This window comes from Podarcis pityusensis (assembly GCF_964106645.2).
Source record: "Podarcis pityusensis genome assembly, chromosome: 12".
Lineage (NCBI taxonomy): Eukaryota > Metazoa > Chordata > Lepidosauria > Squamata > Lacertidae > Podarcis > Podarcis pityusensis.
In genome coordinates this window covers 4357380-4379495 of record NC_138037.1, presented here as the reverse complement: position 1 = coordinate 4379495, position 22116 = coordinate 4357380, and the positions used below count along the sequence as shown (strand labels likewise).

At 46.0% G+C, this 22116-nt stretch overlaps 2 protein-coding genes across 7 annotated transcripts in view; one reads left to right on the top strand and one right to left on the bottom strand.

Moving 5' to 3' along the window:
* SETD2 (SET domain containing 2, histone lysine methyltransferase) overlaps window positions 1-19515 on the bottom strand; it is an 83313-nt gene extending 63798 nt beyond the window's left edge. For all 4 annotated transcript variants that reach the window (XR_013977810.1, XR_013977811.1, XM_080973940.1 and 1 more), the window contains exons 1-2: window positions 19381-19515; window positions 15915-16061 (exon numbers count right to left, since the gene is read on the bottom strand). Coding sequence is in view for 2 of the 4 variants with exons in the window: in XM_080973940.1 (XP_080830066.1) it covers window positions 15915-16061; window positions 19381-19436 (203 nt within the window). In the remaining 2 variants the exon portion in view is untranslated. The remainder of the gene's footprint in view (window positions 1-15914; window positions 16062-19380) is intronic.
* A 1064-nt stretch (window positions 19516-20579) lies between these two features.
* LOC308459104 (tubulin delta chain-like) overlaps window positions 20580-22116 on the top strand; it is a 28004-nt gene continuing 26467 nt past the window's right edge. For 2 of the 3 annotated variants that reach the window (XM_080974216.1, XM_080974214.1), the window contains exons 1-2: window positions 20580-20798; window positions 21181-21255. The gene's annotated coding sequence lies outside the window, so the exon portion shown is untranslated. Of the gene's footprint in view, window positions 20799-21175; window positions 21256-22116 lie in introns of all 3 variants that reach the window. The other variant, XM_080974215.1, reaches the window with a different exon arrangement.

The window sequence follows — 22116 nt, the reverse complement described above, 5'->3', positions numbered from 1 at the left end:
CCATGGACTGCAAGAAGATCAAACCATTCTGAAGGAAATCAGCCCTGAGTGCTCACTGGAAGGACAGATCCTGAAGCTGAGGCTCCAATACTTGGGCCACCTCAGGAGAAGAGAAGACTCCCTGGAAAAGACCCTGATGTTGGGAAAGATGGAGGGCACAAGGAGAAGGGGACGACAGAGGACGAGATGGTTGGACAGTGTCCTCGAAGCTATCAGCATGAGTTTGACCAAACTGCAGGAGGCGGTGGAAGACAGGAGTGCCTGGCGTGCTCTGGTCCAGGGGGTCAAGAAGAGTCGGACACGGCTAAATGACTAAACAACAACATCGGCCACTTGTAGCTAAGTGAAGATGCCCGAGCGCCAGGATGGCGTCTGACGTCTCCACCATCTGGAGGTGCCTATCTGGGGATGCTTGGATCTTGACTGTTTTCACACACTAGCTACACATCCTGTAGAATTCCATCTGTTATCTGCACAACCAGACGAATTTCACGAACCCAAAAGTCGTATTGAAAGATACGGCTTTCAAGCTGCCTGGCCCCAAAATGGCAACTAGGCATTCCATTTTGGTGACTATAACCCTGGTTTAAGGAGCCGTCTGGTGCCTATCTGATATATCTGAGTTTCTAACACTGCACATGCAAACTGTTTCGCACAATTACACAATGGCATGCAAAACTTCGCTAAACTGGGAAGGAGGGGCAATTTCCAGGGGTCAAAAAAATATTTGTGAAATGCAAATCCCCCCCCCCTTCAGCTCAAAAAAAGGAATAGAAATAAAGATGAAACACTCAGTATTCAAATGGGGGAGCATGTACTACTCGATTGCTGGGAAGCAGCAGTAAAGATCCTCAGAATTTAACTGGCAATTTGAGAATGGTTGTCAATTTAAATATATACCCGTAGCGAATTACTTGCTCTTGTGAATCGATCCTGCATTGAAAATGACAGCATTATCACTCAACAGTATCGGAGCTTCCTGACATGGCTGTTTTTTCTTCCAACAAACTGTGAGCTAGTTGAAAGCACAGTGAGGCCTACGACCAGCAGTGACCATCCTTCACTGATGGGTTTGGATTTCAAAAACACGGCAAAATGATGAAAGAAATATTCCAGGGAGATTACACAGCCTTAGTCTGTCAGTTTGACGTACCGTATTTTTCGCCCTATAGGACGCACTTTTCCCCCTCCAAAAATGAAGGGGAAATGTGTGTGTGTCCTATGGGGCGAATGCAGGCTTTCGCTGAAGCCTGGAGAGCGAGAGGCGTCGGTGCGCGTAGACCCCTCTCGCTCTCCAGGCTTCAGGAAGCTATCCGCAAGCCTTGCAAGCCCGGCGGGAGTTCCCGCGGGCTTGCAAGGCTTGCGGGCAGCGGCCTGCAGCCCGAAGCACGGGGCGTGCTCCGGAGGGCGCCCCGTGCTTCGCGCAGATGTCCGCAAGCCTTGTGAGCCCGGCGGCAACTCCTGCCGGGCTCGCAAGGCTTGCGGATAGCAGCCTGTTCTGGGGTCGGGGGAAGATCGGGCTTCCCCCGCCCCAGCCCTGCGGCTGGGGGGAATAATTTTTTATTTATTTATTTCCCCAAAAAACCCCGAGGTGCGCCCTATAGGGCGAAAAATACGGTATTTGCATGTTGGTTAAAAGTCATCTCTATGTCAAGGTGTAAACCTTTGGTTTGAATGGAGGGGAGCAATGCCCAGAGACATTATGCATGTTATGAAAGTCACAAGGTGCAACTACACTGACCACAACTAAAGCGGAATAACGTACGAAGATTATTTTCATGGCACTAACATAGCTGTATTCCAGCAACACCCATGTTTTCTGGAAGAGGTTTCATCGACCGCTTACAAATGAAAAGGCATCACATAAATATCTCCCAGAAGAATTATTTTTTGTCGGAGATAGATCATTCACCCAGAGTATTAAGGAGCATGTAGGTGACCAAAGAGGTAGTGGAACTAGGAAGCAGGTGTTTCTAGAGAACGGGTCAGCAACCTTTTTCAGCCATGGGCCGGTCCACTGTCCCTCAGACCATGTGGGGGTCCAGACTATATTTTGGAGGGGGGGGGAATGAACAAATTCCTATGCCCCACAAATAACCCAGCATTTGAAATAAAAGCACACATTCTACTCATGTAAAAACACCAGGCAGGCCCCACAAAAAACCCAGAGATGTGTTTTAAATAAAAGGACACATTCTATTCATGTAAAAGCACGCTGATTCCCGGACCGTCCGCAGGCCGGATTGAGAAGGCAATTGGGCCGCATCTGGCCCCCAGGCCTTAGGTTGCCTACCCCTGTTCTAGACTGTGTCATTCCACAGAACCTGCAAAATTTCAGTAGGCATTCCTCAAAGACAAGCTATTTTTGCTTTTGCTGTGAAAAATTTAACACGTTCTACTACTGAGAATAACTGCATCCAAAGTAGCAAGAATACACCATCTTTTCCAGTTTGTGGCGTTTACGAGGGCTACATAACTCTGTTGTGGCAGGCCACCTCCATCAGACTGAAGCTACACACATCAACTATGATATGGAAAAGTTACCAAAAAACAAACAAACCCAGAAGGTGCATTTTTTTTAATGTGATCATTTTACGTCTGCATTTTGCAGGAATGCTTTACGTCTGAAATAAAAGGAAAACCAACACGAACAATCCTGCAAAATGATACTTTTAACACAATAATCAGTTTTCTGAGTGGATTTATAGAATTTATATCCCACTTTTCCCCCACGGTGGACTCAAGATGGGATGCAAAGGGGGCCCAGGCAGTTTCCCTCACCCAAAGCACTGACCAGACCCAGACTTGCTTAGTTTCATCAATTTACAGGTAGGTAGCCGGGTTGGTCAGCCGTAGTCGAAACAAATATATATATATATATATATATATATATATATGTATATGTATATGTATATGTATATAAATCCTTTCAGTAGCAACTCAGACCAACTAAGTTAGTTATTGGTATGAGCTTTCATGTGCATGCACACTTCATCAAGTTTGCTGTATCATGGACTTTTAGTATCATGCCCTGACAAGATTAATTTTTTTTAGTTAGTATTTCAAATATACTGGCAAATCAAGAACTTGTCAAAATGTCCTGCATTTAGACAATTACCTGCCGGAAGGCTTGCCAAACTAAAATTCCTCTGCGGAATTTTAACAAAGGCAAGTGAAGAATATTTCACAACTATAGGAAAACATCATGCCAATAGTCATAAACTTGAGGGAGGGGGATAGAAGAGCCCTGTCTTCCTGCCAATCATTAACCCACCCAAGTTCTCTTTAACACCAATGTTCATAGGAAAGTAATGGTGTGGGCAGCCCACATTAGACAAAATTACAGATTCCTTGCCAGGACAGGCAATATCCCTTTCCATGATATTAAGGAAACCCAAGAGCTGTTCAGGATCATCAATGAGAGATTACTAAAAAAGCAATAAACCCCAACCATAATTAAATTCAGCTGTTAAATTATCATTGCTGTCACTCAGCAGCTGATAGATGTAGCTATTAGTTGCTAGTGGGGTGTTTTGTTTTGTTTTTTTTAAAAAGGCAAAATGACTTTCAAGTTTTATCATGTTTGGATAATTACTTGCTAATGTGCCCAGAGATAAAATTACTGCTATTTTCCAGGATTAAGTGAAATAAATGGCACGTTAATTTACTACGAGCAATTATGCAGCTGGTAACACTGTACCACTGTCCCCAAAGCATCCCCTTCTTTTTTTGGGGGGGGGGGGGACCTTCTCTGTTCTTACCCCATGAAAAGTAGGAAGATCCAACAGAACTGCTGGGGAAGGAGGCTAAGAACTGTACCTGTTTTAAAAGTATGCAATTCAGTATTAGCACAGGTTGCTGTTCGCCTCTACACAGTTACATCTTTATCTGCAGATATTGCAATATATTGTGATGTTTAGGTAAAGGTAAAGGGACCCCTGACCGTTAGGTCCAGTCGTGGCCGACTCTGGGGTTGCGGCACTCATCTCGCTTTACTGGCCGAGGGAGCCGGCGTACAGCTTCCAGGTCATGTGGCCACCATGACTAAGCCGCTTCTGGTGAACCAGAGCACTGCACGGAAACGCCGTTTACCTTCCCGCCGGAGCGGTACCTATTGATCTTCTTGCACTTTGACATGCTTTCGAACTGCTAGGTGGGCTAGGTGATGTTTAGTTGGTGATATATCACAATCTTGAAAACCAGGTATCGCCCAGCCCTAGTTGCTGGCATACCTAATTGCTATGAAATAACCATATGTGTGGGATGTGGGTGGCGCTGTGGGTTAAACCACAGAGCCTAGGGCTTGCCGATCAGAAGGTCGGCGGTTCAAATCCCCGTGATGGGGTGAGCTCCTGTTGCTCGGTCCCTGCTCCTGCCCACCTACGTCAAAGTGCAAGTAGATAAATAGGTACCGCTCCGATGGGAAGGTAAACGGCGTTTCCGTGCGCTGCTCTGGTTCACCAGAAGCGGCTTAGTCATGCTGGCCACATGACCCAGGAAGCTGTACGCTGGCTCCCTCGGCCAGTAAAGCAAGATGAGCGCCGCAACCCCAGAGTCGGTCAAGACTGGACCTAATGGTCAGGGGTCCCTTTACCTTTACCCATATGTGTAAACCTAAGTCAGCCTTCACCAGAATAATAGACCCCAGATGCGTTTTTGGTTTTTTTCATTACAGAGGGCCGGTTAAAAATGAAGCAGTAAACGAGTAAGGGAAGACCAGCCTTGAAGACAAAATTTGTCTGGTGGTGATGGTGTGTGAAAGAGAAAGCAAGATTGGCTGATACATGAATAATTAGCATATACAGGTGTGGCCCGTAGTGTGTGCATGTAGGTGTATAAAGCCTCTCTCCTACAATTAGAAAATTGGGGAGCAGCCTGTAAAAAGATGTAGAAATCAACAGCCACAACCGGGAAAACATTTCATTAAAAAGTTCCCATGGGTGTGGGAGACACCCCATCGCAGAGCCATGCAATAAACCCATTTCCCTCTCTATAACCAAAGCAAGAAGTAATATACGTACAACTATGGCCAAGTCTCTGTTGAAACCTGGAGTATTCCTTTCTCCATTCTAAAATCGTTTACACAAGCTTTACACTGAGATGACTCAAGCCTTGTTGAACCAATCATCGTCCTGTGAATAAACACAACCTTTGGAAAGGAATGGTACTGTTCTTTGCTGCCCACAGGATTATAATCTTGGCTGTACAACACATTATTCCAAACAAAGAACCACCCCAGCAGCCAGCAAGCATTTGATACCACTTGTGGTTTTAACTGAATAAAAGGTTTGTTTATATAGCGTTGTAGGTTAAGCGTAATTTAGCTTTCTCATTCTTTGTAAGCTCTGGATATCAAGCGGCTGGCACAATATTTCGGCTGACAGCAAGCATCAACTCAGGCTCCAAACAGTCCTCACGAGGAGACACCTCCTTTGGCAACTCCACCTAGATTTCAAAAACGTTTGTGTATCCCAAGCTTTAGAAAAAAGGACAAGGAGAAGTTCTCTGGTGTGGCAGTTGGAAAGGGATCTGTATCCCATCTGTATGGACACTCTTTTTGCGCGGTGTTCAAAACTCATATATATAAGCTAGGTGCCAAATGGCCCCTTAAAACCAAGGTTAGTCACCAAAATGGAATGTCTAGTTGCCATTTTAGGGCAAGACGGCTCTAAAGTCTTGTTTTTCAAAGGATGGACTGGCTGCGATTGATTCTCAGTTAAGCATCTGGCTAGTTCAGATGACAACCTTGAGCTAGGTTAAAAAAGTCATTTGACCCAGGAACACACATATATTCGCTTATTCCGACCTCTTTCTTCATGGTGACTGCTCCTGCTCCAGGCTGCACAGAAAAAGCGATTTGGTTCCAGAAATTCATTCTGACTGTGCAGATAAAATGTAAGTGATAGAATTCTACAGGATGGTGTATTAGTGTGTGAAAACAGTCCAGATCCAATGATCTCCAGATAGTGGAGGTGTCAGGTCCCATCCTGGCACCCAGGCATCTTCAGTTCATCGCAAGAAGTCGAAAGCTAGGTGCAAAATGCGCCTGGAGAATTTTGAACACCGTGAGGGAGGAGGAGGAGATTGACAGCAGGGTTGGAAGACGGTGAAGGACTAGATGCGAACTGTTCAGGCACAACAACACAACCTCAAGCTAAACCCTGGGGTGGCAGTGCTTTGTGCCAGCCTTAGGGGTCCAATTGCGTGACATTCCCAGGTAAGGCACTCTGTGTCTCATGAGCCATGAGAATGTCCCACAGCTCCTGGCCAGAATAAAGGCCACCCTTAACCAATAGGGAGATGGGAGGTACTGAGAGATGACAGTGACAGCAACCTGAGAAGGTGCAACGGTCTAGGCAAATTCAAGTAGACTTGTAGAGGCTGGCTGGTTAAGTCAAGGCCCTACATGAAAACCAGGAGCAGGAGGAGCTCAAGAGATTGTGATTGGAGGGCGGCCAGCAACAAAGGGAGCAATAGGGCAGGTGACCAATCCAATAGCAGCCTGTAGGCTCAGGAGAGGCCCAACAACTGCCTTGCAACTAAATGCAGGTAGCCCACTCTTCCACCTGGTCCTTTACCTTGATAACAGTGGGCAATAAGGCCTGATTCAACAACTCACAAGGGAGGGCTAGCCTGAACCTGTGCCCTGCAGGTAAACGCTGATGTCCAAGTGGCAGCTTAGAACAAACGCAAGGCTCCAGGCCGCAGTTTCTCTTTTACACCCAACGCTTCTTGGCAAAGCTTGCAGAACAGCAACAGCGTCCAGCCACCCCCTTTCCCTGGCAGATTCACAACTGAGAAAATCTGAACTACTGTGGCAAGCCATCCTATGCCATGCTGTTGCCATAGCAGTGGGCACTGCTAGACAAATCTCGACAACACATTTTCTTCCCTTAGGAGACTTGCCATGATATGATCAGACGGACCATCTAAATGCACCCTCTGCATCCCAGCTATGTAACAATACTTGTCATTTGTGAAACACCTCAACAGCAGCTAGGCATCCCAGGATCCTCCAATTCTCCTCATGTCTTTTGGAGAATTCTGCACAGGGTCATCCTTGCCACTTCCATCACATCCAGCCTCAAAACCCACCGTTTCCCTCTCTTTCACATTCTTGCAATAAACACAACCAGCTCTAAGCTAATCATAAATCACTGGTTGTCTTGCAACTTGCTTCTGTGGATGTCAACAAAGCTTTCCAATGATGCCTTCTAGACAGCAACAGAGGGCCCAAGAAGCGCCACCCGAAAGGTAAGCTATGTGAAATAGCATCATCAGTGTACATGCTACTTTGCAACAAAGGCATCCCCTCACCTGTGTCCTGCTGACACGTGCAGTTTTCAGCGCCGAAAGGGGGCGGAACGGAGGAATCCCCACTTGCGTGCGCAGCAATAACACTTGGGAATGCCAGGAACGGAACCCTCATGTAAGTGGGGATTCCCCTGTATTAACATAAGCAAACAGCTAGCTTACATTCCAAGTTTCAACAGTGGAGTAAATGTGTATTTGCTTATTTTGCACAAATCCGATCACTAAGCATGCTGTGTTTCTGAACCTGTCATTTGCATTTCTACATAACTATGTGGGTGTGCATGGCCTTTTTGATCTTTCTCAAAGCCTTAAGATCAGCCAATGATTCCCTCCTACAGGATACCACAACAGTGTTTGAAACTCCCACTGTTCTAGGGGCATTCTGCGACAGGGAATTTCATTAGCACAAGCAGTTTCTGAGCTCTGGGCGCAGGGCTGCACCTAAGATTTCAGATTAAAACTGTGGAGTGGAAGGAAAGGAGGACCCTTTTCTGCCTCCCCACTTCCGGCTACTCTCTGAACACTGGAGCAGAGACCCTCTTAAGAATATTAGGGGGGTGGGCAGGGGAAGGACTAGATCATGTGAAAAATGAACATAAGAACATAAGCTGCGGTTCATTTATTTTCAGCTTGTTATAAATTCTTGTTATAAGAAAGCATACCTAGACATTCCATTGTTGCGTCCATAACCTAGGTTTAAGGTGCCATTTAGCTCCTAGCTTTTATATCTCTAACACTGTTCCTCATACTGGGGGCAAGCATGTCATCTACCAGACTAAAGGTTGTATCCAACTAGAATTAATCCAAGCAGAATTAATGTTAGATGCATCCTAGAACTGCTTCTGATGTTGCCCTGGAATTATGGAACACGAAATTCCCCTACTTTATTTGGCTCCATTCTGAAACAGGTGCAAATATTTTTTTATGCCACTAGGTTTTTAAAATTTCTTTCTTTCTCCAGAAGAACTCACCTACTGTTGTGTTACTTAATGTTAGCTTTTGTTTAATTTTTTTAAAGGTGGGTTTCCATTTCACTTGGCTAACTGCTCTGTGAATCCAGTTACAGATAGGTAGCCGTGTTGGTCTGCCATAGTCAAAATAAAAAATAAAATAAAATCCTTCCAGTAGCACCTTTAAGACCAACTAAGTTAGTTAGATCTGGCAACTTCTGTTTCAGTGTATCTGAAGAAGTGTGCTTGCACACGAAAGCTCATACCAAGAACTAACTTAGTTGGTCTTAAAGGTGCTACTGGAAGGATTTTTTTATTTTGCTCTGTGAACTTTTGCTGAAACCCAAAAGTGGAATATTGTTAATGGATGGTAAATGAGGGAAGAAGAGAAGACTATACAAAGCACAGAAATTTCACTTCATGCATGTTGCAGCCTTTTGTTTTCAGAAAGACGTTTGTAGGGTGAGGTTTTCAAAAGTTTCAACCAGCATTAGGAACAGAGTTGCTTAGTAAAAAACATATGGCCAGACAGATCTATTCTGAACTTTCCATGCTCAGAATCGCAAGGCAGCTGCTTCCAATACAACCTCTTTCTACTTGCATTCTGAAAAAACAAGGGGTTGGGGGAGAGAGAAGGGGACAGAAAACTGCAAAAGGCCAAGTCTTTGAATTGTGAGAATGTTCCAGCTACAGCACTGCAAACTTAAACTGGCCGCATGAACGTGTGCATAGGTTGTTAAACCAGGCGTTCTTATACTTAAAACGATTCTCTGGGGCTAAGGAAGGTTGCCAAGTTTTAGGGAAGGCCTCCTGAGCACAGAAAGGTCAGGGAGTCATCTCCCTAGGCAAGCATAAAAGGCAAGATTATTGACTTTTACAGTACTGTTCTGCATCTGAGGTGGTTGCTGTGGATACAACAAACAAAATACTCTGGCGATGAAATGGCAGCAGAGAAAAAAGAAAGTAGAAACCCTTGCAAAACTACAGAAAAGGCTGCGCTGTTTGCATGCAAATAAGAACTGTTACCCCCCCCAAAAAATGAAAGCAAGTGGGACACAGAACTACATTATGCTGCCTTAAAAGCATAAGGGATTCTGAGCAAAGGAGCGCTGAAAAAGCATCACTTGCTTTTTCGCTTGATTTACACACCAGCTGAAAAGTCCCTTTGTTTAGATGCCGGGTTTGCCTTTGGGTCAAATTATGCAGTTTATGCCTTCTTGAGGAATCTATGTAGTGAACCTAAGGGAGGTGAGTCACTGTAAATATTCTGTAACAGTGGTCCAGGATCTGCGCTACCTTCCCATCACCAAGGGTAAAATTCGAAGTACAGTGGTACCTCGGGTTACATATGCTTCAGGTTACAGACTCCGCTAACCCAGAAATAGTACCTCGGGTTAAGAACTTTGCTTCAGGACGAGAACAGAAATCGTGCTCCGGCGGCGCGGTGGCAGCTGGAGGCCCCATTAGCTAAAGTGGCGCTTCAGGTTAAGAACAGTTTCAGCTTAAGAACGGACCTCCGGAATGAATTAAGTACTTAACCCAAGGTACCACTGTACTGCTTTTTACCTACAACACGGCTTGGACCTGGTCTTAAACACTGTCCCACAAGAGGATGGTATGAGAGAATGTTTCAAGTGTACAACTTTCATGCTAATCTTAAAGAAGGGCAGAAGAGGCTGAATTCTTGATGGCTGCTTCCTAATTCAGAATTTACTTCCTAAGTAAGCCTCTCCTGTTAGGACAAGCATTTAACAGGAAAGGATGAATCAGGCATAGGCAAACCCGGCCCTCCGTAAGTTTTTTTAAGACTACAATTCCCATCAGCCCTGACCACTGGTCCTGTTAGCTAGGGATGATGGGAGTTGTAGTCCCAAAAAGTTTGCCTATGCCTGTGATAAATGAAAGTTCCTTCTAGCCTTATCTGTTTTCATAGGTATATTTTAGCAGCTACATTTTCACTGCCTAATAACTTCAGGACCAGGTTTTTTGCTGCAATACCTTGCACAGATGCAGATGGCTAACTAACAGGAGATATTGTGGATGAAGTATGTGACAAGACACAAAAAGGAGGGTGAAATCACTTTCCAACCAAGTATGTGTATGTTAATATGCACACGTGCAGAAACACACGCATCTTCATTTTAGGCAAATGGAAAAATTATGCAAAAGGAAGGCCTGTCCCCAGTACATTCACCACCTACCCACCCAAATTTGGTACATCAGCTGAACCCAACATTATCCATGCATCCAGTTTATGTAGGGTACATTTTGAAGTGGCATCTTAGCTCAGTTGGGAAGGGCAGCGTTACCAAGCAAGTTTTCTTCTTCTTTTTTTTAAAGAAAGATTACACGCCACCGCAGCCAAGCCTTCCTCCCTTCACTTTAATGCCCTCAGAGACAATCATTAGTTTCCTTAATAAGGAAGTGATGGTGAAGAGGTGCAGGTGTAAAACAAATCTTTCTTTTCCAGAGCCATTACTGTCTCCCTGATGCATTACGATTATAAAATAATTGAGGAAGCAACTTTGCTCTGTTTGTCTTTATCCACGTAAATGTGTTCTGCAAGTAGGAAAACATTTCGCTGAGGGCTAAAGTTACCAATAATCCACTCCGTGGGGAAGAAAAGACAAGACATATCCACAGGAGGTTTGGAAAATAAACCCGCAAGGAACACAAAATTGTCCAAGAGTCTTGCACTAGCTATAAGTTTCTAAAGTGATTCAAAACCATGGCAGCTGTGGAGCTTCCGTTTGAGAAGTCTTAATTTCTTCCAAAAGGTTTAAAGGACTTTTTTACTTGAACCACCTCATTTCCTTCTGTACTCCAACCAAACTGCCCCTGCTGAGCTTACGTTCTGCATTTGAGGGACAACTCCACACAGAATGTAAACTCAGTCTGTAAAGACCATGCAAATTACACATTCTCCATCTCCTAGCCTGGTCGTAGCCAACCTTTGTCACAAGTCCAAAGTATGCGATAGTGGTTCCTGGGGATGCCTGGGCCACTGGTTTGTTAACCATCTCTTAGCTTACTACTGCCACTAAATAAATCTTTTAGTCGTAAAGGCAGCAACGCGCTTGAAAACCAGCTTGTCCTAAAGCAGGTAAAAAGTAAAGGACCCCTGGACGGTTAAGTCCAGTCAAAGGTGACTATGGGGTTGTGGGGCTCATCTCGCTTTCAGGCGTTTGTCCACAGACAGTTTTCCGGGTCATGTGGACAGCAGGCCTAAACCGCTGACGCATGGAAGACAGTGACGAGTGCCAAAGCACACGGAAACGCCGTTTACCTTCCCGCCGCAGCAGTACCTATTTATCTACTTGCACTGGCATGCTTTCGAAATGCTAGGTTGGCAGGAGCTGGGACAGAGCAACAGAAGCTCAACCCATCGTGGGGATTCGAACCGCTGACCTTCCGATCAGCAAGCTCAAGAGGCTCAGTGGTTTAGACCACAGCGCCACCCATGTCCCTTCCCTAAAGCAGACAGAGGAACTGCAGCACCCCAGCTATCATCCCTGATGACTGACCATGCTGGCTGGGCTGATGGCAGTTAGGGGTCCCAAAACATCAGAGATTCACAGGTTTCACACCCCTACCTTAGGGCACAAGCCTCTCTTGCTCCAATAATCAGCTTCATTATCATTCCAACTCATAACCTCCTGCACAGCCAGCAAGCAGAGTTCAGCGACCTAGTCCTAGGAAGCTTTTCCACACTGAATTCTGGCACGCCATTTTTTTCCGCCCTGCCCTCCCACTGAGCCTGCCAGGGGCCAGGCACATTTTGCCACAGGGAACCGGCCTTTCGTGAGGAGGTGGAGATGTCTGAGCGCCAGTTTTGGTGCCTAACATCTCCATCTGGACGGCTGGTGTGGCTGCAAATGGTCTGAGGGGCAACAGGGCACAAAAAGGTACGCCTCTTTTGGTGCTGCGCTGCCCCATGAACCAGCCGATTCGCGCAGAAGTAGAGCACCTAAAGAGGCACATGAGCCAAGCGATTCAAGCGCTCTTCTACCTGGTTAAAGAACAGTATTAGTTCGTGCTTATGAAAATGTTGCTGAATTTAAAAAAAAAAATGTGACTAAGCATTCTGTTTTGGTGCCCACAGCACAGGTTCCAGGAGCCATGTGGTAAATAGCTTTTCTATCCCAGTTCCAACACTGGTCCCCCCTAAAGTGTATTTCAAGCCAGAGTATTCTCTGCGGCAGGCCCCAAGTTGTGGAATTTCCCCTCCACATGTAGCTTTTGTCATATGCTGAAGACCCACCTCTTTACACTGGCTTTTGACATTCTGAGAGGTATATTCTGGGGCCACCTTATTCTCTTGATTATTTGTTTAAAATGGTTTCTTTGTACAGTGGTACATACGCTTCAGGTTACAGACTCCGCTAACCCAGAAATATTACTTCGGGTTAAGAACTTTGCTTCAGGATGAGAACAGAAATCATGCTCTGGCGGCAAGGCGGCAGCAGGAGGCCCCATTAGCTAAAGTGGTGCTTCAGGTTAAGAACAGTTTCAGGTTAAGAACGGACCTCCAGAACGAATTAAGTACTTAACCCGAGGTACCACTGTATCTTAAATAGTAGTAACCTGAGACCATGCGGTGAAGGGAGGGTAATTTTTTTAATTTTTTTTTATAATGCTCTGCCTGGGCCACAGCCCTTCAAAGTGAAAATGTTAAAACTTAAGGACATTCTGTTCTAAACTGTTTTGGGCTGTGATGGGAGTTTCTGATGGCTGAATTGTTTTACTGATGTGTGCTATGTTACTGGGGTGGGGGAGGAATGAGTTATATTTTATCTACATTACAGCAGCTCTTTTTTCTACAGTGGCTGCTACTTTCTATTTTATCATTTTGTACTTACGCTGCTTTGTATTTTCACTACCAAGCTGCCTCAACTGCTAGCTTGCAGAAATGTAGCGTATAATCTTTCCAAGCACCCCAGAACTGTCCACACTAATCTTACTCTGGGATGTTCAAACCGCCCTTGGATCTACAGTAGTCGAGTCTGATTAAGCGTCCAATTATCCACACAGAAACCCTTCAGATGGTCACCCCAGCAGTAAACCAGCGACAACAGAACAGTAGTGCAAATCCAGCCTGTGGTGGTAGGTTCTGTACGAAAGATGCAGCTAAATTATGACCAAAGGCTGACTTCAGTATTTGCTTCCGTTAACTGTCTAAAATTCAATAATAATAAAGTTAAGCACAACAGGAATGAATGAACGAACATATTGCACTCATCCCCTTATTGCGTGTACTTCGGGTTATTAAATAGTGTGTTTTTTCAGGTACTGCAATGGCAAATATGAAGTGTGGCAGATTTATGACATTGAGGATGAATAAGTTTTTAGGGAAGAGTGGTGAAGGAGCTATACTGAACTGGACCACTTCAAATTCAACAGACCTTCCCATGTCCCCTAACTTTTAAGCCTTAAGATATGGCCCAACTGCATTTTGGATTTTAGCTCCACAATGAAGTGTTCATTACTCTTATACCAAACCACTTAATCATAAAGAGTATTAATTTATTTCCTTTACATACATAATTCACAGCCCAACGGCCATTCTCAACCTGGGGGTCCTCAGAGGCTGCTGGACTACAACTCCCATCTTCCCCGATCTGTGGTTGTGCTAGCTAGGGATGATGGGAGTTGTAGTCCAACATCTGGGGACCCAGGGGTGAGAAAGGCTGGACTTGTATTCAAGGGAAATAATCCTTTTAGCTCGTTACAGCGAAAACCTAAACCTACAGTACTAGAACGGCTCAAGCCAGAATTGTATTACTCTTTAATGGACCAGATTCGTCACTGTTAACGTGAATGTACCCCTTCATTCATTTAATAAAAAATTATACACCGCCTGTTAGTAAAAACAACTTCAAAGCAGTTTACAAAGAGAATTGCTGTTTTGAACCCTCTACCAAGGTAATTAAAAGTACGGTAGATTTTCCCTCACGCTGTTTCAAACCATCCGTGTGGAGCAGATATGCAAATTCCTTCTGAGAATTACAAGTAGAATACAATAACTTACTGTGGATTAATAAAGCTGGAGTATAAGAGGCAGGAAAGATAAGCTGTGATTTTGAAGCTTTCGCAGGTTCCTAGACCTCTTTGCTGAACAGGTTTTCCATTTACAGATAGCCTAGTAGTTTATAGAAAGAAATGCAGAAAAGGTCCTTGCCTAATTTGGCTTACATACTTGAGGTTTGTTGCATCTTCAGCTAATGGATTATTTTCCATAACCAAACTGTTTCAACCACAGCAAAGCAAAAGGAAGTGTTTCTCCTCTACATACAAATGAATTGAGCCAACACAGCTGATCTTGCCACTTTCTAAAATGCTGCGGATCATCACATAAGGGAACAGTTACCTCCTACCTCATCTATCTAGTTTAAAACTCCCTTCTCTGCAGTAATCACATTAAGAAAGAAAAAACTGCACAAGACAGGACAACGGATTGCCAGCTTCCAGTTAAGAGAGAAAGCCAACTAGCCATCTCTCCAATTTTCCAAATTACTACTTTACGCCTACAGTTTCAAACAGCTGCGCTCCTAGAACGCTACCTGCTCACATTAATTAAACGGGGGAAATTAACGCGCTCTCTCCCATTTCAAGAAGGAGAAAAAAAAAGGCCAGAAAGCTGTCTGTAGCTTTACTGTGGATAAGCTGTCAGTGTCTGCCCTATTTAAGGTACCCTATTTGGAGGAAGCCATGTTCTCCAGCAAGCAGAAAATATCCTGCAGCCATGATGGTTTGTTTTCAAATTGCTCCATGCTCTCCCCCCCCCTCGTCTGGTTCCAGGAATGCCACCATCGTAGCATATTTAAAACATCTTGTGGCACTTTGAGGGGCAGAAAGGAGGCTATTGTTGAAGATGCAAGTTTAGACGAGCTATTTAAATGCAAGCGCAACCAATCTCAGATGAAAAATGCCTTCATAAAGAACATGCACCTTTACGTCCTTTGCTAAAGAAGATAGCCAATATTTGCTCTCACATAATGTTGGGCCCTGTATAGCTACGTAATATATAAACACAGGAAACAATGCAAGAGGCCAGCCACACGGTGAAATATCTTTCGGATTACATCTCCACACAGCTTTAGAAGACATGTCATATTTTTGGATGTACCTAACAATGCAGTGCTGACAAAAAGAGCCATGAAGAGTGGAAAGCTATTGCGTTACAGAATCCCCAAAATAAAAGGCCAACTTGTTCTGCTAAACTGTTAGGAAGCTTGGATTTAAAAACAAAGCAGTAATGTAAAACAGTCTGCAAGAATGGGAGCTTGTGAAACCAGTGAGATTCTGAAAAATAATTCCCACCCAATACTTGAACACTATTTACTATTGTTAAGTAACTACCCGTTAAGGACATTCTTACAAGTACAATACTTTTTATGAGTAGGAAAAAACCATAATGTTATTCTTTATTAAACTTATATACTGCCCATCATAAAAAGACCACCTGACAAAAAAACATGACTACGATTTGAATTAGTAAAATAGAAGCTGAATTCAAATTTGTTTCACACGACACTAATTTCAGAAGTTGTAGAAAACATACTTTGGCACTGGTATTGAAAGATGGTGATACAGTAAGTAGTGTTTTGCAAAAACAAAGGTTTACCCTATTGCCCTTGTCCAAAATTTTACCTTTCTACCTCTTCAGACCCATCCATATTCTGTGGAAAGATACACCAGTTGTCTGTCCCTTTCCACCTCAGAGGTGACTGCATTTCAGGGATGCTGGACGTATTAGGTTTATGATGTCCACTGGGATCCTTCGACATGAAAGCTGTGCTATAAAAATAAAATAGTATTCAAGACAAACGGTTGTGGGTTAGAGGTACATCCGAGAGAAGGGAAGCAAGGAGGGTTTGAGCTACTTTGCCACCTTCTCCGAAAGAAATTAAGAACAGAAAGCAGGTCCAACCCTGCTAATAGTTACATATGTGCATTTAGTGAAATTCAGTGGCAAAAGAAAAACAAAGCAAATGTCAATAAAGGTAAGTTTATTAATGGGAAGTTGATTGGCATTTTGATAACTGAATAATTTGGGGGATTGTTATTGTTATAATTTGGCTATTGGAAAACTAATAATAAAAATACGTGTGTGTGTTATCTTCCTTCCATATATGAAGCATGGGCATGGCTCACGCCAGGACAAAATCTCTCCTGCCCTACAAATGCCCATATGTCTTATGTAGCGACATTATTTAACACATAAAGGTCTAAGGCTGTAAGAAATGTCCCTTAGCGAACTCAAAATGGAGGCAACTGGGCTCATACTCAAGATTGCATCACAAGGATTAGCTACCCCTTTAACTTCTAAGATGCATTTCCGAAAAGGATGGCTAAAAGAGCTGTTATGACTGGATTCCCCCACCTCCTCACTGTTTCCAGTACACGTTAGTGAGTAAAGTGGGTCATGGGGTGGAAGCTCAATGTTTGATCGAACTCAACACATAATCTTCCCCTACTTGCCCTTCCCCACCAGCTACTGCCATCTCTGTGTTAAGTTTTACACTCCTCAAGACAGGGAGATCTCTTTTCATTGCTATTTTGCAGAGTGTTGTACACATTGGTTCAAAAAGAGGTGTGGGTGTTGGCTACAGGCAAGAGGGCCTGCTTAGTGGTGGCACCAAGACTTGTTCTTCTGCTTTAAATGTTTAGGTGGCCAATAGCTTCATTTCAGGGGGCGTTTAAGTTAAAGTTAAACTAAGACTTGGTGATTTATGCAACTGGTGTCCAATTTTGCCGTCTAATGTTTATTCCTTGTATATGAAGTTTTATTTTTTGTCTGCCTCTTTGTGGACCCATTTTGGGATAAGAGGTGCAAAAATAAAGAACGGTTATCACCGCACACCCCAAGTATGTTTAATCAGAAAGAGCCCCAGTTTGTGTTCAATGGGATTCACACCCTGGGAAGTTTAGGATTTCAGCCTTTATAGTACATTTAATGGCCCTTTTCTTCTCATCTTCAGATGTCCCACAATGAAGTCCAAAGAGCGGTCAAGGAAACCGCCCTTCCAGCCTTGCTCGTAAACATTATTATTTCAGAAACTTTTGGGGGGCAAGCCTGTCTCACAAACATGCCTCTCTGAGGCTGCTTTGAAACCATCAAGAGGCATATACATTTTATGAAATAATTAATAACAACAAAAGAAGCAAATGGTGGATCCTGAGCCCAGTCGCCTAAAGGGGATTCTTACTCACCCCAAGCAACCAGCCAATTTGAACTCTTCGGTTTTATCTGTCTGTACCCCCCAACACAATGCAAAGTGAAGAATTAAAACGGGGGAACCTGCCTCGGCCCCTTTGAATTAGGGAACAGTTAAATTAAATGAATTAAAACGGGGGAAATGCGGCCTACCCCGCCCCAAACCTTTCAAGAAGGCATGTGCACCCTTAACAATTATTATATTTTAATATTTTCTTGGAGCCGCCCAGAGTGGCTGGGGAAACGAAGCCAGATGGGCAGGGTATAAATTCTTATTATTATGATTCCTGAAGAGACCCACATGGGCGCTCCAAAGCCCCACAATGAATTTCCTGCAAAGGAGGAAGTTTTAGGCTGAATTAAGTCTGGATGATTTGCTCAACTGGTGTCTGGTTTTACCTTTATGGCGGGGCATTTATTTTTTTTTAATGCCTGCTTCTCGGTGGCCCCATTTTGGGTGCAGAAAAGCAAACACCTGTTGTTAGGGGTCCTGCGTGTCCCTGAATTAATTTTACAATGAAAGGATTTGAGAATGTTGTATTATTTGATTGTTGTTAGCCGCCCTGAGCCCGGCTTTGGCTGGGGAGGGCGGGATACAAATAAAATGTATTATTTATTATTATTATTCCCCACGTTTTGCATTGCAAGGGCAGTTTTTCCTCCCCGTTGCAGCCCGCCCACCCAAAATAATTGGCATGGCACCCATAACCTCTCAAGCCGGGCAAGGTGCCCAAGGAAGGGGGAGGAAAATGGCACATTTGCGGTGCCCCCTTGCCCCCTATTCCTGAAAATATTCATCCTCAATCCTTTTCTCCTGAAAGAAAGGAAACACACATCTTCTCTCACCCCCCATTTTCCTCTTCCAGCCCCCCCACACATGGGATTCAGAGAGCGAAAATGCTGGCCCTATATTTTTTTATTCCCCCCCCCCCAAAATAAAATTTATAAAAATCCCGCTCTGAGGAAAGGGGAAAGTGTCCCTTTTCAGGTGCCTTGTGGCCACAAATGGCTGACAGCAAAACAGCGGCCCGCCATGACCCTCGCCGAGGAGGGCATTCGCCTCACAGGCGCCTTCCTTTTTCCCTCCGAGGTGAGGCGAGGGTTCAAGGCCAGCCTCTCACCATTTTACGAGGCGGCGTGCCGTCGTCCCACACCCACCCACCCACCGCCCGGTTCAAGAAGCGGCCTTCCAGCTCCCAAGCCCGCCCACTCCTCCCTCCGCCGCTCGCCGCCGAGGGCTCCCCTCGGGCCGGCCAGGGCTCTCACGAGAGGCCGGGGATGCGAGGCCTGGCCCCGCCTGAAGCCTCTCCGTTTAGGCCCGTGGCGAGAAGCCGCTCTTCCCTCCCCACCGTTATCTTGCAGGAAGGGGGCTATTATTTTGTTGTGGGGAGGAGAAAGGGGTCACTTGGACCCACGCGCCCCTTTCCTCCCCACAACGGGGTGGCTTTTTGGCCGCCCTTTCGCCTGACAGACCCCTTTGTATGGAGGGGAAGGAGAGTCCACCATGTCTGTACCCCCCCAGGGGAAAATAAATACCACCCACTGCACCCCAGGAGTGGGGGGGTCTTGTGGGGCACCCCATATTTGGGGGCCAAGGCCTTGCTGAACTTTCCCATGGGGTGGGACATCCCCTTAACATTACAAAATCCTAGAAATGTAGAGCCTAATCCTTGCAATGCAAAGGTTTATTATTGGGGTGGGGGGTGGGATATGTCCATTCCCCCTTTATAGCCTCTCCATAAGGCTATAAAGATGGGGAGGGAGGTGTAAATGGAGGATACCCCCCGCAGAAATTGCCCCACCTCCGCGCGATCCTGGAAGTGGGGCAACCCGAGTTGGGGGTCCCTTCCACACGAGCGCCCGCACCCGTGTCTGAGAGCCAGGCAGCGTGGTACTTACTCCAGGGTGGGATGTTCCGGGTCGTAGAAATCCCCCATCTTCGGCCTCTTCTTCATCCGATGCAGCAGCCCCGGCGTGGAGGATCAGGGCAGGCGCAGCCTCCGCCCCACATAAGGGATTGCTATGGGGCTGGGCGGCGGGGGAAACGACCACGACCCCCGCCACCAACGCCCAAGGTTGCAACCCCCCCCAAACAGGCGTGCAGGAAACCCCCAAGCCTCTTCCTGACCTGCCCCCCAAAAAGGAGGCCGCTCGGTGGGTCTGGCTCCCGGCGCCTCCTTCACATCCTCTTCGGGGAAGCCAAGATAGATATCCAAATTTAAGTTCTGCGGCGGCGGAAAGATGTGCTGCTGCTGCTGCTTTTTACCCTTTTCTGGCCTCCTTGCCCCCCACCCCAAAGCAAAACAGGACGCCCCCCACCAAAGCCCTCCAAGAAAAGCGCTGCAAATCCTCGCTGGCTGCAGATCAGGCCATGGGTCTCTCTGCAAACTGCTCCCCGCGTCCCAGGCGCGCAAAATAATAATAATAAGAATGCAATTTGTAAAATCCTCCAGCGGAGAAAAGGGGAAACGGCGCTCGCTTCTTTGCAAAAGGCTCCTCTCTTTTTTGCTGCTGCTTCTTGCAACCGAAACAATATTTTCTCCGCGCGGGCAAGGTGGGCAGAGGAGAAAGTTAGGCCCCAGACGAGCCTTCGAAGAAATGGGCAGGATCGGGAGACGGGCGCCAAACCTCCCCTCCCCAAAACGCCCTTCTCCTTTCCTTGACCTCCCTCCTCCGGGCCTTTCCCACGAGCTCCTTCCCTGGGCAAGATCCAGGCGTCTTCTTCTTTCCCCCAATGGGCGATCCTCCAGCGGCGGCGGCTTGTATTTTGATTTTTGCAGGGCTTTTTCTTGGCACCAACCTCGCCCTCCTCGCTGCTGCCTCCTTGCCTTCCCTCTCCGAGTTTCCTCTGTCCCTTCTTCCCTGGCTTTATTTCTTTTTTTGTCCTCGTTTAACGGCGGCGATCGCGCTCCTAGGAGGAGCAGCCGCCGCCACCTCCTCCCTCCTCCCTCCTCCTCCTCCTCCTCTTCTTCCTCCTCCTCTTCCTCCTCCTCCTCCCGGAGTCCTGAAACGTCCAAACGGAAACTGTAGCTCGTCGACTTCCTACTTGCTGCAAAAGCGCAAAGGCGCAGCTCCGCGCAACCGGCGCCCCTTTCTCCTGCAGGCTTCCTTTAAGCGCTGCGCGGCTGCAGGTCGCGGATCTTCCCTTCCGACGCCATCCCGACACGCTTCTCCTTCCCCTCCGGCTTGCAGAGCCGGTTTGCAAGCTCCGAAGGAAGCGCGCTTTTGCTGCAAAGCGCCGCCGCGCTCCTTGGAGAGGAAGAGGAGGACGCGTTTCCCAGGACGCAGGCGGAGAGCGTCGCGCTCTTCATCCGGCGGTATTTCGGATTATTGATGTCTTCTGCTTTAAATACTCCTGCTACTAAGACTTTCTCTGCAGTTCTCTCCCCTGTGGTTTTATGGCAACTGATTTGCGTTGTAAGAATGAGCATGGTATGGATTGCTTCTGCATTTATTGGCGCTGGTGATTTATTTTTTGCTTCATAGGAATAATTGTTATCTCTCTCGCTGTGCATCAGCTGTTTTTTGTAGCACTATGGGCACAATTTTTCATCGTTTGCAGCCTGATCCTATCACGTGCTTACTCACAAGTATTTCTTTTGTCTTGTTATTATTGTGTTTTCAAGCTGCTATTAAACCACCCTGGAATGGGTAAGAAATCTGATAGATGAATAATATTTGTTTGTTTGTTCACAACAGTGCTAGAAATTCCCCGGGTGTGTTTTGCAACAGGTGCATCTCCACCTCGCTGGCCTCTCCAGCTTTCTTAAGCAGGTAAGCAGAAGATCTTATTTATTGCATTTATATCCCACCTTTTTCTCCAAGGAGTCCATGGTTCAACCCCGTCCTCAGCTAATCTCTACATTACAGCAACCCTGTAAGGGAAGATTATAGGTAAAGGCACCCGTGACCATTAGGTCCAGTGGCGGACAACTCTGGGGTTGCGGCGCTCATCTCGCTTTACTTACAGCTTCTGGGTCATGTGGCCAGCATGACTAAGCCGCTTCTGGCGAACCAGAGCAGCGCACAGAAACGCCGTTTACCTTCCCACCGGAGTGGTACCTATTTATCTATTTGCACTTTGATGTGCTTTTGAACTGCTAGGTTGGCAGGAGCAGGGACTGAGCAACGGGAGCTCACCCCGTCACGGGGATTCAAACTGCCGGCCTTCTGATCGGCAAGCCCCAGGCTCTGTGGTGTAACAGCGCCACCAGCGTCCCATAAGGAAAGATTAAAAGGCTGCTATTGACTCCAAGGTCACCCAGGGAGCTTTAGGACTGAGTGGGGATTTGAACCCTGATCTCCCAGGTCCTATTCCCAACACTCTTAACTACTTTACCACACTGGCTCCCTAGAGCAGGCACAGGCAAACTTGGCCCTCCAGATGTTTGGGGACTACAGTTCCCATCATCCCTGACCACTGGTCCTGTTAGCTAGGGATCATGGGAGTTGTAGTCCCAAAACATCTGGAGGGCCGAGTTTGCCTATGCCTGCCCTAGAGTCCTTCTGCTGTGGGGCAGCTCTAGAAATTAAGTAGGTAAATAAATATGGGGAAAGCCATCCTTTGGACTTGGAGCCCAATTGCCAGCAAGGCTGGCCATCACGTGCTTGATGTACTAAATTCAATCTCCATTT